Source organism: Hesperophylax consimilis, chromosome 14 (assembly GCF_061612785.1).
Source record: "Hesperophylax consimilis isolate HC1 chromosome 14, BYU_Hcon_1.0, whole genome shotgun sequence".
Lineage (NCBI taxonomy): Eukaryota > Metazoa > Arthropoda > Insecta > Trichoptera > Limnephilidae > Hesperophylax > Hesperophylax consimilis.
In genome coordinates this window covers 12,405,895-12,423,395 of record NC_142849.1, presented here as the reverse complement: position 1 = coordinate 12,423,395, position 17,501 = coordinate 12,405,895, and the positions used below count along the sequence as shown (strand labels likewise).

The 17,501-nt window shown below is 34.2% G+C and overlaps 1 protein-coding gene across 7 annotated transcripts in view; it reads left to right on the top strand.

Moving 5' to 3' along the window:
- The window catches only part of scrib (scribble planar cell polarity protein), a 412,544-nt gene that overhangs the window by 390,507 nt on the left and 4,536 nt on the right, over positions 1–17,501 (top strand). For 5 of the 7 annotated variants that reach the window (XM_089639515.1, XM_089639514.1, XM_089639517.1 and 2 more), the window contains 5 exons: positions 6,642–8,372; positions 9,116–9,221; positions 10,099–10,273; positions 11,383–11,563; positions 16,764–16,850. In XM_089639515.1, coding sequence (XP_089495641.1) covers positions 6,642–8,372; positions 9,116–9,221; positions 10,099–10,273; positions 11,383–11,563; positions 16,764–16,850 — 2,280 coding nt within the window. Of the gene's footprint in view, positions 1–6,641; positions 8,373–9,115; positions 9,222–10,098; positions 10,274–11,382; positions 11,564–16,763; positions 16,851–17,049; positions 17,134–17,501 lie in introns of all 7 variants that reach the window. The other 2 variants (XR_016303147.1, XM_089639518.1) reach the window with 2 other exon arrangements.

The following is a 17,501-nucleotide window of genomic DNA, read 5'->3' as shown; positions in this document are numbered from 1 at the left end:
ATAGGGGTGGAATGTTACGTCTTGATGCAAAATCCTCCTTAGTGAGTGGTCAACAGTTTTGGGTTGGGGGTTGTCCGGACCAAACCATGGTAACAACTGAAAACGGCACGACCCTCCCAATACAATTAGACCCAGGTTCCTACCTCCACCACACGGGATGTGCCGGCCCTTCAAAACTGCACGGTTTTGTCTGTTTTTCTACACCCTGTATAGTGGAAATAAAACATTTAAACAATGGGTTTATGCCCTTGTAAATTTCCATGGTGGATTCAATTTTTATGCTTATTATAACGTAGTTTGACCGTACGTACATAACATGTTGTATTTCTTTTAAAATTCATTAAATCTGTCGTCGATTTATCTTCGATTCTGCACAAATTGAAATGATTGTATAATTGAACATATTTCCAGAGAAAATCCGATTGTACGAACGAAGAAAAGCCTTAACATACCCAAGCACGGGAGTTTGTGGTTTAGATATAATTCTTATACTTATTATTGTACCCCTGTAATGAATTCACTCAACCAACCAAAGGGACCTTTTTACTTTTAACTTTCACGTGTTTTAAAATAAATCAAAAATTAGTTTATTCTAAACATAACTTAAATTTACATCCAAATACTTATTTATGTCATATCCAAGAATAATAATTCTAGACCTACATGTCTCACTCATTTATAATGATAGGTTCTATTTTAGGTTTTTCTTTTGCTCTTGGCTATCTTAAAATATTCATATAATTCTATTCTTATAAACTATTTGACCAATTTAACTCAAAAGCGAAGCTGTCTCTCTATTTTTTTGGCTTTCTCTTTCTGTCAATATTTTTAATTAATGGTAGTGTTTTAAGGTCTATCTATTCTTAATTATATAATAAATGTATTATAAAAAAAATATTTAAGGGTGTTTAGCATAATGTATTTAATATTGTTTAGTTTGTTGGTAAAAAACGCTAATTTGTCTAATTTTGGTTCATTATTTTCAAATGTTCCATATTCTCTAACCGTCTTACTAATTAGATTCTTATATGCCCGTTGAACGTTGGTGTGGTATAGCCGGCCTTAAGCCTGGTTTAAGATCATTTTAACCAAACAAACGCCATGGTGGTAATAAGTCAAGTTTTTCACTGTTCTGACCTTATGCTCAGTGTAATATTTACACCGCATTTTTTAGGAAGTCTGTGTATGTTTATCAATTTAATTAATCATTGTAAATAATTGATAAAATTAGCATTAACATTCTGTCAATAATTTTTGCAAACTTTGTATTATACACGACCATATTAAAAATAAACACCTTTTTTAATGTACTCAGCGCTTAAAAAATATATGATTATCATATAATTAAATTACATGAATTAGATTTGCCGTGAATTCGTCCTCGAATTGATTGTGATTGGCTTCGACCAATGCAATGTATTACACATATTTTAAGCACTAATTCAATATAAGAGTGTATTTTTATGTAATGTCCCTGGAGTTTTAGTAAATCTGTGATTATGTAGTCTCCTAGACTCCTAGTATATTATGGTTTATTTAAAGTGTACCACCAGTGTGATTATTATTAGTGAAATCCTCCTCTATCAATGAGATATCTCCTGAAAAGCCATTTCTCTAATGCTGCTTATACATTTGCGAGGCAAAACGCGAGCCGAACCTCGAATTTTGGGAAGGGAAAGAAGCAACTGCAAGCGGCGTTTCGGCTCGCAAAATCTCGCAAATGTATTCGCGCCATAAGATTTCAACTTATAATCAATCTATCCAATTACATTTCATAAGACCAATTCTAAAATTAATATTTGGTAATGTTTGTGCCAACATTCGGTTTAATCTTACGACAGCACAAAATTTTTAAATAAGGCATGAATCTTCTAATAACTTCTATTGTAAATAAATATGTAATTTTCACACTTTTAGTGAAATGGTAATAAATAATTCATTATTGTGTCTTTTTCTCGTCAATGTTAGCCGAGATTAATCAAGGTAAATTAATAAAAAATTTGAATAAAATGTAGTTATTCTTCGAGTCATTTTAAATTAATTTTAATTTATTAATATTTTTTACTTGTTGTTTTATTGTTATAAAAATTTATCATCGTCAATTTTAGTCAGACAGACCAATTAGAATTTCCATGTGCTCCTACAAATTTAGAATCCTAGAGAAATGACAATTCGTCACGTAATTATTACTGTAAGTTGAACAATCTTATTGCAAATAAAGTAACAAATGCTATGAGGTTTCACTGACGGCATGCCAAGTGATTTCAAAGGGTAAGTTGTTAAGTAATGTTGCAGGTAAATACTTTGCAGCAGTTGGGTAATTACTTGTTATTTTATTATACTATTTGGTAAGATTCATTATAAATATTGCATGGAACCGAATTGACCTTTAACACAGAGTTTATTGCCCATGTTTTTAATTTTAATAAATATATTTGAGAGCAATTCAAAATGATTAAGTGGAAAAATTTAACAACTTATAACGTATTACAACGAATCGATAATCTTTCTGGAGCGACGAAGATGTTTGCAAAACAGATTTTATTAATTCGCAATGGTCACCAAGTCTCTCCTTAACAATTTGCATTTTGTTGGATACTCTATTTTGTTGGTGAACTATATATTTCAATTTAAAAAAAATTATTACCATTTCTGATAAGATTAGAGGATCTGGGTTTGTATCCCAGTTGAGACCGTTATCTTTTTATTTTCTGTGTCTGTCTGTTTCATCTTTTCATTCTTCGTCATTCATTAAAAAGAAAGTGTTAAAAAAATGTAAACGATTCAAGAGATAAAGAAATGTGATCACATTTACTGAAATAATATTATTTTTTAATTTGGTAAAGGTCAACCAGTTTTTGTCTCTCCCGATTGCTGACATTTGGTTCCTCGGTATTGTTGGTGCAAAATTGGGTTTGAATTGTGTATGCGTTTGAACTTATTACACAAGCATCAGTTTTACGTGAGCACAAGAATGTGAATAGTGAATCAATTTGATGAAATAATGTGTATACTCACATCTCAAGTAATAATAATAATAAGAGTGACAGTTGTTGCCCTTCCGCTGCAGTTGATGAAATGAACACGTCAGTTCCCCTGTCTAATTGATGGCATATTTGATATAATATGAAAGACTGAAAGTAAGGGCTTAGTAACATACCGCTCGCTAGAGTATGTTGTATAAAAGCCTTTCGATTGACGGGTGTAAATATATATCTGCTTTATATTTTTGTAAACCTAACTAAAAGATTTATTTCATTTGCTTTCATAAATACCCCCACTTACACCTATTTAAAAACGCATTTTTTTTATTTTAAACTAGCGCATACCCATGAAAAGTCAAGGGTTAGTCTGAATTCTCGACAAATCGGTTCCAATTTTAAAAATGACAGTTAAAATAATTTTTTGTTAAAAATATTGTATTGTAGGTATTTATTTTTATTATTTTATCTGTTGAAGGTCTAAATAATTCACACAGTCAGTTCCAATTTTGAAAATGACAATTAAATTCAAAGCAAATCCGAGTTACAGAGTTCATTGATCCAGAAATAAGCAGCACTCTCACAACCGAAATTAAGTAATAACAACGCAGACAGTCTGAAACCTTGACAAATCAGTTCCAATTTTGAAAATGTGTTAATAATACTATATCATAGGTAGGTATCTATTTTAACGCTTGTCTGAATTCTTCATACAATCAGTTCCAATTTTGAAAATGACACATAATTTTAGAGCAAATTTGAGTTCATTGATCCAGATTTCACACAGGACTAACAAACAGCACAGACAACCCAAATTAGTTTGATTTTTGATGGACATTTTAGAACCTATGCAAATTTGCAGCAGACTTTTTCTTTTTATAATTGAAATTCACTTAAAAAATTTTGAAATATTTTTTATTTTACATGTTAAAATAAATAAATGTTTCTTAGTCAGTTTTAAGGTTAATATTTATTTATTAGTTTTTTGAGGGGTTAGTCATTTGCTTATTTTTCAAGGTTTTCTTTGTCTTAGCATAAATTGAATAGAAATGACTTTAAGGGAACATATTTTGTATATAGACACATACTATATCATATTCTTGTGCATTCAAATATCATTAGAATTAATCTGAACTGGCTATAATATGGATAAAATATATAGCGATTTTACATGTTTCTATAAATATTGTAGATATATATTCTATCTTGACCGTGTAAGCTCTCTATTCCAGAATTATAAATGTTAAATAACTGTAACTTTTTAAATTATAAATGTAACTAACTATAATTTTTATAAAAATTTAAAACTAGAATAATTAAGGGTGTTTTTTTCAAGCTCCTTTTCAATTAGCGCTTTTTAATTTTAGTCTAAAATCATTCAAAATTCCATGACTGCATATATATATTTGAATTTATTTTCTACCTTTTTGACAAATAGTTATATATTTAGTTGTTTTACCAGTAATATTGGCCCAACTAAAAAAAATATCATAAATTAGTGCCGTTTTTGGTAATATCTTTTTGTGAAGCAAGAATCTTTTGATATTTAAAAAAAATTCAATTTTAACTCATGCTTTGAAATTAGTTATATGAATGGGTAAACAATTAATTAACTTCTGTACTGTGGAAATGTATATCCCATCGACAGAGAATCTGACACAATAATTACTGACACGATTGTTTGACATAACACAGAACCTAAATAACTCGAGATATATAATTTGACATAACACAGAACTTAAATAACTCGAGATATATAATTTGACATAACACAGAATCTAAATAACTCAAGATACATAATTTGACATAACGAATCTAAGTAACTCCAGATATGTAATTTGACATAACACAGAATCTAAATAACTCAAGATACATAATTTGACATAACACAGAATCTAAATAACTCAAGATATATTTATCTTTATTAATTTATGTCATCTGGAGCTAAATAATTTTGAATGAATTATTTTAAACTATCTGAATTATTAGTTTGTAAGAGTTTTAAAAAGTGTCCCGTTTGCTCCAAAAAAAAATGTTTCTAGGTTTTTAGAAAAATAATAATATAATTTGGCATACCTCCGTAACTATATTAATATAAAATATAATACATACATAATACTTTGTTATAATCTTACATGAATGTGATCCTATACTTAAGATAAAATGTAGTGTATTTATAATATTATTTAGATAAGGTTTCGCTTATATATTCGTTTCGATTTGGCTTTCTAAATTATTTATTAACTTTTTATTCATTGAATTTGTTAATTCTACTAGATATTTTATGTTTGTTTTTGGCTACTTTATCTGTACTTAAGATTTTTTTATTCATATTAAAATGATCATTTTTCTCCCTATAGAACTCTGAATAATTCTTTTGGATGATATTTTTTGCCTTTTAAATAAAATTTTGTTATTGTAGTGATTCATTAACATGGGTTAAATATTTACGTTCAATTGAAACATGTTTCCATGTTTCCTGCCATAAGAATTGTTGACCTAGGAATTGTAGAAAAAAACTTTTTAAAAAGCCTTTGAGAGATTATTGAAATACTTTTATACCTTATTGACATAATTTTATTTGTTGCCTCGTTGAGATGATATTTTTATAAATCAGTGATGAATGTGTGACTCGTGTTCTGAACAACAACTGTACCTAAATATACCTCTATGCCTTTATACAGAGAAGATAGTGCCAGCCAAATCAATCTCTCCCGAATAAATTCGTTTTTAACATATCGTTATTTGATACGTAGCGAAATTTAATTACATTTAAACCACTTATAGTAAAATTAAACATTTCTTGTTCCGAGCACTTGTTACTAAAAATTGTTTATTACCGTTGTTATGTAGTTGAGTCTTGTGAAAAATTATTTATTATTTGTTCTATGATGTTGTTTCTCTAAAGAATATTTGGTGTTTCACTGTTTTGCAATAAACCCGTGTAAAAATGATTGACACAACTATATGAATTATTATTATTAGTAATAATCAGAGTTCTGATTTTTTTAAATTATTGTAAAAACAAATATATCTTTTAAAAATGAATTCGATTTTGTCACTTCACCCCACTCGTCCCATTTTAGTTTTTTTTCTTCTTTTTATTTTCAACCATTCACTTACAAATTATTTTCCCCAACTATTTACCAAAATACAATTTAATACTTTACAATTTCTTCATCACTTTAGTTTGGCTGTTCCCATTTAAAAAAATTTAATATTCTCCGATACATATTTTCATCTTCAGCTTCTAAATAGCTCCAACGCCTTTAGATAACATTGGCAATCATTCTAGGCAGCACAACTCACTCAACTTACATCTTCTCCTCTAGACCTGACATCTACTGTTCTTGTTCACATTTACAAGTCGGGTGCATGCATACTTGGTGATGGTCAAATAACTTATTCATTCAATTGTTATAATATCATATTAAATTTATACACTAACAACACACCTATATCTTGTTAACTTATACAATTATTAATACCTATAATGATCGATAATTTGAATCCAATGCTCTGTTTTATTAATTTATTTAAATATTTCAATCCTGTTACAAAGTTCTGAAATAAAAGGGACGGGATTCAAATTGTAGATCAGTTGTATTGTAATATGATTGAGTATTTGATTTTGGTTTTGATTTATTTTTCCCTAAACAGCCGACCATTGTGGGCTCGGCTATGCAGTCTCCGCTAACATCTGCTGCAGCCTCTACTTTACCTAAAGCTAAACCCCCCTCCCACCCTCCCTCGCACACGGGGTCCCTGCGGGGGCCCCTCCTGTCCCGGGTCACCTCCTCCGATGGCACCTGTATAGACGAAGAGGAGCTTCTTCCCGCCCCACCCACGGTTGTGAAGAAGCCTGCTGTAAAGAAAGTCAGCTTCGACAGCTTGCCCATTAGGGAGAGTCCCCTGGAGGAGCTGCCACCCTCTCCCCCTCTGTGCGCCCCCCCACACGAGCCCCTCCCCCCTCAACCGCATGAAGTAGCTTTGACTCCTAACACCGACCCAATTTCTACTACTAACTCCGCATGTCCCGATAACAAAATCTCTGTGGCAAAACTTAAACCGCCTTATGTCCCAGTGGGGGTTCTCGATGCTAAATCTTCTTTCATTAATGAAAACTCCGATATAATCATTGCCGATTCTGATATCATTCTTCCGCCTCCGCCGTTGTTCGACACTCGGGACCGAATGTATTCCATCGAGGATATTGAAAGAGCGCTGCCGCCGTCACCTCCCCCCAAACCCAGGAAGCTGCTAAAACCCATGAAAGTCAGCCCTCCGCTGCCGCCAGTGGATTTTGACAGCACTTCCAGCATCGACTCCGATGTCCCCCCTCCTGTCAACCTGGCTACCTTGCCCCCCAGGACCTCACTACACAGTGACCTGGTTCCCACTATTCTGTCACTCTCCAACAATTCTCCGGCGCAACAGCTCATGGATGAAGTGTTTATTACTAGGCCAGCACCTCCCCCCCCTCTGCCCCCCCCTACGCCGCAACAAAGTTCCGATTCTGATGAACCAAGCAATCCATTCAAACTAATGTCAGAAATAACATCACCCACAACTCCAGTGTCTCTTCCTCCCCCCATGATTGTGGACACTGTCAAAATAATTCCCGCGCAGGAAGCAGTTCCCATTCTACCCACCACTCCGGTATTCTCGCACTCGTTTGACAGTCTGGGCCGGGAGAGAGTCAAAAGTCCAGAACTCATTCAAGTGCACATCGCCACTCTGCCCACCGTGTCGCACATTCCCAACGTGCCGTGTAGCTTGCACCCCGACGAGACCCAGTCACCAGATTACACCCAGCCTCGTTACACGCCCCTTCACTCGGCAATGAATATGGCACCAGACGCTTATTACAACTACGACTCTATGCACAAAACGAACATGCCGCAATCGGCGACATTCCCTGTTACGGGGAAGCCGTATGCCCCTATTTCCACAGTGTCCGGCGCTTATAACCCTTACATGGTAAGGGACACCTCTGCACCCTTGTCAATCAGCACCCTGCCAAAGTCTCCCGCGCGACCGCTCTCTACGGTGGAAGTGATTTCCTCGGAGAGTGTGACTCCCGACCGCGACTATTACACTATCCAGTCGTCTCGCAAGTCCAGTTCGTCGGACAAGTCCTCCAGATTGTCTCAGGGCAGTGAGAAGCGTGTGCACTTTGGTTCCGTAGCACCCACTCCCTACAAACACTCCACATATGTCCAGAACACCTCTCTCAAGTCCAACGAGCCCCTGGTGACCAGGATGGTTTCCTCGTACAAGCCACTGTCTACTGTGTCTACCACTAGTCATGTGTTGAGTGAGAATAAGGAGACTCGGCGGGAGCTCAGCCACCCGCTGCTCAAAGCCAAGCCACCCTTTCTCCTTGGCGAGGTAGGACACCAACAGCGGGAGCTTTATACTAACTGAAACACAAGTTGATTGGTTAATAAATGTCTTTATCGTCAATAACCGGTATGTCTATTGAAGGAACTACTTCTTAGTAATGTTTCTTCTTTAATCTTGTAATTCATGCCAATCTTTTGCTGGTTTCAGTTATAATATTGCTTCGTGAATATAACATAGTGTAGAAAAATTAACACTTATATTTTAATAGAATTTTAATTTTATGATTTCAATTCTTTTGTATTATATTATTTACTTTTCTTTATTATTGCTTTCCCTTTGATTTGCATGATGGTTTTTGTTTTTGGTATTTAGTTATTCTTTGATTCTAGAAAATTTATTTGTATAAATATTATTATTCACTTCTTGGTTAATAGCTTAAATTTATTTTATTCTTTTTTTCCCAATCAATTAATAATTTATGTTTTTTTACAGTTATTTCTTTTAATATCCTTCGAATTTAAATATGAATATCATTGTTGCGCTGTTAAAACTTCTTAATTTGGTAATTTTCTATGTTTATTGTCCATTTGTATATAAAATCTGCTAGAGTGTGCCACAGATCACAAAATTGGAATGCATAATGGAAAAATATAAACCTCAAACTTTTTACAATTTGACACAATGGATTATTTTAACAGCTCAACAGGAATATGTCAATTTATTATAATAAATATATTTATTAAAATGAATTGAAAATTCAGTAAAGTAATAGATATTTTTTGATATAGGCGTCTCCACCGCACAGTGCCAACCTGGTAAAAGCCTCTGTCAGCGATAAAAAGAAGTTCTTCGAAAATGCCATGGAAGAAAGTCACAAACCTTCTCCGAAGCCAGGTATGTATTTTAATTTGATTGTATGTATTACTGAAAATCTTTAACATTGTAAGCACTTACTTCATTTTAGCTTTTAATTAATATCAAAATGATTTGTTTTTGTAATACATCTATATTATTATTTAAAAAATTAAAGTTTAAAAGAAAGACAAACATTCCCAGGTTGCAAATAACCTGACAACATTTGAAAATGTCCTGCTACTGTCACAGTAAGCGGAGATAATGTTGCTTGTGTGGTGATGGAGGACTTAGCCAGCCGAGGAATTGAACTCACGATGCCTGGTTGGGAACCAGACACAATGCCAACTCAGCCATTGACCGGTCAAAATGCTTATATATTTATGACCTCTAAACTGCACCGTCATTCAATTATTATTGTGACATTATTATCCACTCGAGTGATCGCATTCCGCGTTGTAAAAGAAACATCTATTTTGAAATGTGATTTTTAAATAAATAATACTTATGATTCTAGAATGTCCCATTAAGTTTCACCCTTTGAAATTTAGACATTTATCGATAAAATAGGAAAGTATTAAACCAGCTTTCGGGTTGCGAGAACTTTAAACTGAAATAATACAAATAATAAATATTTTACAAAAGGGAAAGAAAAATAGCATATTTTGCCATGCGATCACTCAAGACGTTTTGCAAAACTTGACATAATATGCCGAAAATCACTTGAGTAGTTATTAATGTCTCTCTATTACAACCAGATAAGTTAATACCCCACAGTCGTCTATAATGTCTCTGTTTAACTTACCGCCAACCGCTATTATTGTTTATCGATTTCACTTCTGGTTTCAGCAGTGTTAGAAGAGGGTGTTATGTCTGAGATCGTGAGGCAGACTAAAAAAATGGTTGTGTGGTGTTACAGACAAGGTGTTCAGCTTCCTGTCTACGGATGAGGTGGAGCGCATGAAGCAGGATGAGGAGAGGAAGATGGCGTCTCTGAGCCGCGCAGAGCTCGCCTCCTGGGCCATGGACCAGCAGCCCGGGCAGCACAGCGACGAGGACTCCGACCCTGACCCCGAGCCACTGGACAGACAAAAGTACACTATTACTATTATTTTTTATTCAAATATTATATTATAGACGATGTATGAATGTGAATGAGGCAAGGAGTGTGTGCCAAGACCGAGTTGCTTGGCGGTCCGTCCTCTCTGCCTACCCCTGCGGGGAAACGGCGTGATGGTTAGTTAGTTAGTTAGTTTATATTGAAAGGACCCGAAAATTTTGTGTTATTTTGGCGAAATTTGCTTTAGTTTTGCGAAAAGTGGTGTTATTTTTCGGCAGACTTTATTTTTCTGCGGTGTTTTTAACAAGAGTAATGTTATGTAAAAAAAAATTATACATTGCAGCAAAAAAAAGTGGCATGATGCCGTTGCGTTTTCGACGTGAAGTCTTAAGTCTCTAGTTTTAAAGCTCCGTAGTAAGCGTTCAAAGACGGTTTGAAAGGAAAATATGTAAATACGAATGTTAGAGGGAGCGCGCTAATATTAAAAAAACGATGACAATTATGCAAAAATGGTGAAAATATTTAATAAAACATGACTTACTTGAAATAGAGCAAAAATCTCTCGACAAATGCTTTAGTTGCATTTCAAGCCACACTGTGAATTTTATCACGCCTATAACATATGAAATAACAGAACAAAACGTGTTTTTAATAATTTTCGGAGCTTATTTTGCAGTTTTTTTCTATCGAGGTAATTCGTATAATTAACGTTTCGGCATAACAAATGCGTAGATATTATCTTCAAAAATAATTTTTTTTTTGGAACTTAACTTAAAAGAGTTAAAGAGAAACTTGTTATAAATCGGTAGAAATTGGGAATGCAGGAGCAAGCCATAGTTGTAAGTCATATTATACCAGTATTATGTGTTAATACCCACTCGGTGATAAATATGTATAAGTTTTAAGTCACAGTAATAAATCTTAACTGTAAGAAGTTATTAATTACAAATCTAAGTGAAGTATAGGGAAAATACCGCGCCATTTTTATGAGAAAATAACCTCAAAATAAATTAACTATTTACAACCTAATTTAGAATATTATTTAACTATTGCGCCCTTGAGATGATTTTCTCACATAAATGGCACTATAAATGATCCAATTTTTATTATTATTATTAATCATTGTATCTGATGATATTGCAGATGGAGCAATAACAGCAGTGGCCCGGTGCTGGCCCCGTCGGCCAAGGCGGAGCGACGGCGCCAGGAGCGGGGAGAGGGCATGGGGGCCGGGGGCGCCACGCTCAGCGCCGAGGAGGCCCGCCAGGAGAAGGCGGCGCGCAGGGCTGCCTGGAGACAAGCCAGACTTCGCAGTCTGGAACAGGTAATAACCTGAACACACCATACAATCATATTGTGGCTTCTCATAATTATAAATTATATAACACTGTGTTTGATTATTGAAGCATTATAAAAAATCATCAAATGACCGTCACAAGACAAAGGGTGTAAGTTGTAAATTACTGCTTTTCACAATAGTTAAAAAAAAAACAATGTAAATGCATAAATGGAAAAAATGATGTACAGTGAAATCTCAATCGATCATTCATTGAATAATTGTTTCCTCACATGTCGTTTATTTCTTCCAGTCCTGAATTAATTTCATACAAAACTCGCCAAGATAGATTGCATCGGTCGTTCTTCTATGCATCCATCGTTTTACCGCATTAATCTTTTAAAGCACGCAGTTTTTGTACTATTTTACTTATAGATCTTCTGAAATTAGTTTGTCGTGCGTTTCAACCTTAAAAATGAACCGTCTGGTGATAAAAGTGCTTTCTCTTCAAGAAAGATTAAATATTGTCGAAAGCAGTGGAAAAAATCTCTACAAAAAATTCATTGATAATGCTAAGGGTTTAGGAATCACAGCATTTTTATTAACCTGTCCGGTGGTGAGTTTCTGGAAAGAAAACGGTCCCGCTGGAGGGAGTTTTTTCAACAATCAAAATATAGAAAAAAATAAATGCCACCTCGTAGAGTATAAAAAAATAAAAATAAAATCCTTAGAAACTAGCACGAAAAAACAAATACTAAGCTATTTAGAAGGAAAAAATAAAAACAATTTTGCAGAAATCGCCAACCATCGAAATCGGAGCAGATTTTTGTTTTTACTTAATAAAAATCAGATTCACTTACCACAATTTTAATGAAGCCAAGGGGGGAAGAACGACTTTTTATACACACTAACATATACGTATTATTATTTACACTTATACTATTGTATTTTCATTATAAAAATTAAACATAGGTATACAATGTATATGCAGTCAATAATTACGATAAAAATAACACTATTCTAATTATTATGTACACTATCTTAGGAATAAAATTGTCTTCACTAACTAATACTGCTTTTTCGTATGGTAGTCTTCGAAACATGGATATACGCAAAATGCAAGATTGCAGTCGGTGCACATATATTTCGTGTCACTTCTTTTTTGAGCTCGAACTGCTGTATGTCTACACACATGGCATTGTCGTTGAGTTCGCTTTCCTTGGGCTGCAGTTTCTGGTACAGGACGGAGAAAATGTTTTCCTAAAAGGCGAGTTGGTTGATCCACTACTCTCCTTCCTCCAGATGATGCCGGCCTTGGCGTGTGATATTTTTCGATCATTTGAGACACTAAGTTTTCCCGGAATTCGCTAAATGATAAAACCTTTTGCGTTTTCAAACGATGCAAAAAGAAAGCATTTAGTGTTCCAATGTCTATCAATCTGAAGAAAATTTTCTTATACCATTTTAGAGACTTCCTGGAACTGCTTGCGAAGCCCAATATGCGGTCCACTTTGTCAACAGCTCCCATATTCTTGGTATAATCTAAAACTACCTCTGGTTTTATTTTATTTTCTCCCGTGGAGAAGTCAATTTTATCAGTAACAATCATTGCATCTGTATGTATGTTACTAAGCATAAGGACATCCCTTTTATCGTGCCATTTCAGCGCCATGAGATTGTTCGAATTCAAAGACTTCATTTCCCCTTTTTTCATTTTCTCCTTACCAAATTTGGGCATATCTTTTCGGTTTGCTCTAGCCGTTCCACATGCATTAGTTTTATGTTTATGCAAGAAATCGAACAGGGCTGGACTTGTATACCAATTATCTACAAACATTCTGTGACCTTTTTCCAAATAATCTGCAAGCATAGTGGTAACGACTGATCCTGATATACCAATGTCGGGATTCATTTGTATGTCTGATTCAGAGCCAGTGTACACAATTACATCCAAAACATATCCGGTGAGTGCATCACAGTGTACAAACAATTTAATCCCAAATCTATGTCGTTTTGAGGGAATATAAATTTTGAATGAAAGTCTTCCCTTCCACAACAAGAGACTCTCATCTATGCACAGATTTTGATATGGGTAAAAAGTTGATTTGAAAATGGTCTTCAATGGTTCCAGAAGATTTCTTATTTTATATAATTTATCGGTTGTCGCAGTATCGTTATCAGAAAAATGAAGAGCTCGGAGCAAAAGAAAAAATCTATCTTGCGGAAATAATACTTTGAAAAAAGGTGTTTCAATTATTGGATTATTTGTCCAGTATTTCTTCAGCGAGTTTTTTCCCTCAAGTCCCATAAGCATAATCGTGACTAAAAATGTATATATTTCAGCCTCCGTGGTGTCTTTCCACTTCATCATTTTAGACTTCAGAGAAATGTCTAAAGAAATTTTTGCAGCGTATTTATTTGTTTCGCTGACAATTATTTTTACTATATCAAGTGTGAAGAATAACTCAAAAAAGTCTATTTCCAATGAATTTTCACTAACGGGAATATTTGCTCTTATACCTGAGTTAGTTGAATCGAATTCATGAATAATGGGCGTAAACTTACCCTGATCCCATTTACGATGATCAACTTTTCTCTTTTTGGATGTTGAACAACTAGGGAAAGTTTCATCCCCATCAGATTCGTCGGATGAGCTATCTGAATGTATTGGCAAATCATGAAGATCCTCGTAAACATCTTCATCTTCACTTTCGATTAAAATGTCAGCAATGTCTTGTTCATTCAAAGGGTTAACCATTTTTTTATAAAAGTAAAATATATAAATTGAACTAGTTATCAATACGAATCACAAAGTCAAATCACAGTAAAACACTGTCCAAATTATGAAAAACCTAAAATAATAAAATGTCAATGATAATAACACTTTGTAGTCGGGCGTTTCAAACAATAGACTCTAGCCTATAGCGGATGTTTTTCGCGATTAGCACAAAAATATATCCTCATCCCTTTCGTTAGTATCTGAAGAAATTTTTGAAGGGTTAAAGAAAATATCAATTAAATAAATTCCACTAAAAACACGTCTGTTTTGTAACTCTGTATATCATAACTAAAGCACGTGTATATTAGCGCCACTCTATCTTCACAAGTAACGAGTACCGGGAATACATCCAATTGCTAAACAATTTTTGTGTTATCTCTCATTCAGGAAATGATTATTGTCATAACATCCTCGGGATTATCTCATAAAAGTAAAGGTCCAATGAATTTATAAGACGTCATAAAAATATAATAGGTACTCATATTCCCAGTTCAACTAACAAACAATCTTTGAAATTTAACACGATAAAATTGCCTAATTATTACGCGCAATCTCTCATTGAGATGCGCAAAAGTATGTGTATACATAAAAGAAACAACGGCTTATCTTTTTTTTGTTACGTGTGTGTGTGTAGTTTGTAATGTCTTCAAGCGTTTAGATTAAATAGTCACGGGAAATAATGGGGTAACTTTACCTTCCTCGCCTTTGAAGTGGAGCCGGCGTAAAGGATATTTTTACCCGTCCCGCCGATAAGCACCAGTCGGCCGCGACCATTCCCGCTCATAGTGTGTATACAGTATAACGAATAATATTTCAAATAGTTCATAACACTAAGATTCACTATTGAATTTTGTTCAAACTGTCAAAAACTGTATTCAAACTGAAAACAAACACTGTCGGTACAATATATGTAATAAATATTCACATCCAAACACGTGAGGTAATTTTTAATGCAAGATGATTAGGTTATTCAGTGTAAAAACAAACAAAAACCACAAATTTCACTTCACAAAAGACGTCGCTCGCAATAAAAATGTTGTTTACCACCAACTGCCAGACGGTGACGTCACGGAATATTTTAATTGTGAATAACTCCGTTGGTAATGTACCTAAATCGATAAAAACTTTTGCAAGTTATGACAAATTGTCCCTAGATAGCAGTAACTATCGGTTTTCCGGAAGAAATTCAATAGTTAATTAATTTTAGGCGCAACCGTACGGGTACGGTCATACTCCTTACGAGGATTTTTTTTCTCACCGTACCTGTACGGTCATACCACCGGACAGGTTAACACATTCTAGAGAAATGTTACTTTTTTTAGAATATTAAACATTTAATTATGAATGAAACTTTTTTCAATATTCCCGTATCCATTGTTTTCTCGCATTCATAGTTTATTTCAATAGGACCCTTCAATAATGAGAGATAGGTTTCACTGTATGTAGGGTGTAACAGCACGTACCCGAAAGATTTTAACCAGCGATTCCTGAGCATATTTGGAGTAAAAATGACATTTTTTTAAACAAAAAAAATACTTTTCATACGTTGCAACTGAGCAGTTCGATTCAGCCTGAAGGGTCACATGATACGCACTCCGTCTCGTTCCAGCAGCACGGTAACAGAGGAGAGAGAATGTGTATTGTGTGATCTCTTCGCGACGCGTAACAGTGTCATCAGTGTCGACGTGTGTCAGAAACATATTTTCAGGCGAAATGACTTTTACATTTTTTCTCAGAATATGCTCTGGAATCGCTAGTTACAATCCTTCAGATACATGTAGATATATATTTTTCCTTGCGTATATGGAAAAATTATTATTTCCATAAATTCTTCACTGCCAATTTTTTAAATTTCGTGAGAGTATAAGGTGTTTTGAAAGAGTGTAAGTCATTAAAGGCAGAATTACACTTGCCGAGTTCTCAGCCGAATCACTCTTTGTTACTTGGCCGAACAACTTATCGGAGAGTAAAGGTGATTAAATGTAGAAGAGACACCACGTTAGTCAGTTCGTTGAAATTAATTTAAAAAGCTATTAACACGGTTTTGCGACGGAGGAAAAAGAGAAAAATTAAGACAGTTTTACAACAACAAACTTTACATACTTCTAGAAAATTCAATTTTTTTCTTTCACTAAACAAATAAAGTAAGAAAGCAAGTGTAGAGCCGAGTTGAGTATGCAGATAGAAGGGGTACTTACTCGACCAAGTAATTGGGCCTTGTCCACTTACTTGGTCTTACCTTATTTACTGTCTCACTCGTCCGCTACTAGGCCGAGTACTAACTGTACTGATCACATCAGCCGAGCACTCGGCAGGTGTAATTCAGGCATAAGAGTCGCAAATCGCTATGGGAATCGAACTTTATCCTACTGACTGTTAACTAGTGTCTTACCAATCACTAGTTAGCAGTCAGTCAGTCCACTTCTTCTATGTTTGACAAATTAATGAAAATAAAATTCTTGTGTCAAGGATGCGATAAAATCACAATTGGTGATGAAGACAATGGATGAAGTTGTCGGCAACCACCACATCATTCCCGAACTGGCTCCAGTTGAGGTAAGTCTTACCAAACCTTCATTTATCCATTTTCTATTAGAAAAACCATTATTGCCAGATAAATAATAATTATAAGAATATGAATCAGCACCCAGATGCGAGAATAATTTTTGAAAATATAAAATAAAAATAATTTATTTTAATCGAAATGAATTGTGATACCAGTCATGATTTTTAGATCTTTTAAAATATATTTCAGTAAAATGCAATGATCAACCCCAATGATTTCGTCTTCCACTCCGTAATATATATTATATGATATACTGTTCACAATAGTTTAAAGGTGAATATAGCTTTATTTTAAATATATTGCTTTTACGCACAGAAACTGAAAAGCTTTGCTTCAGCTTTTAATACTTTTCATGTTTCATCATTTTTGATCACTCCATTGTAAATTAAAAAAGATATTTTAGCATTAAAGCTTTCCCTATGTTATCCGTGCCAAATGATTATATTATCAACTGAGTCTTGGCTTTCTCCAACTTAACTTAAGGATATGAAAATATATTATCATCAATATCATTTTTCTACCATTTCATTTTCTGACGTCCTCAATCATTGCATTTTCGTTGATCTTTCATTGGCTCTATGAGTGACACTACTGAGTCATGAAGTGAATTTGGCAAACTCCTTATTAAAAGCACCTCTAGA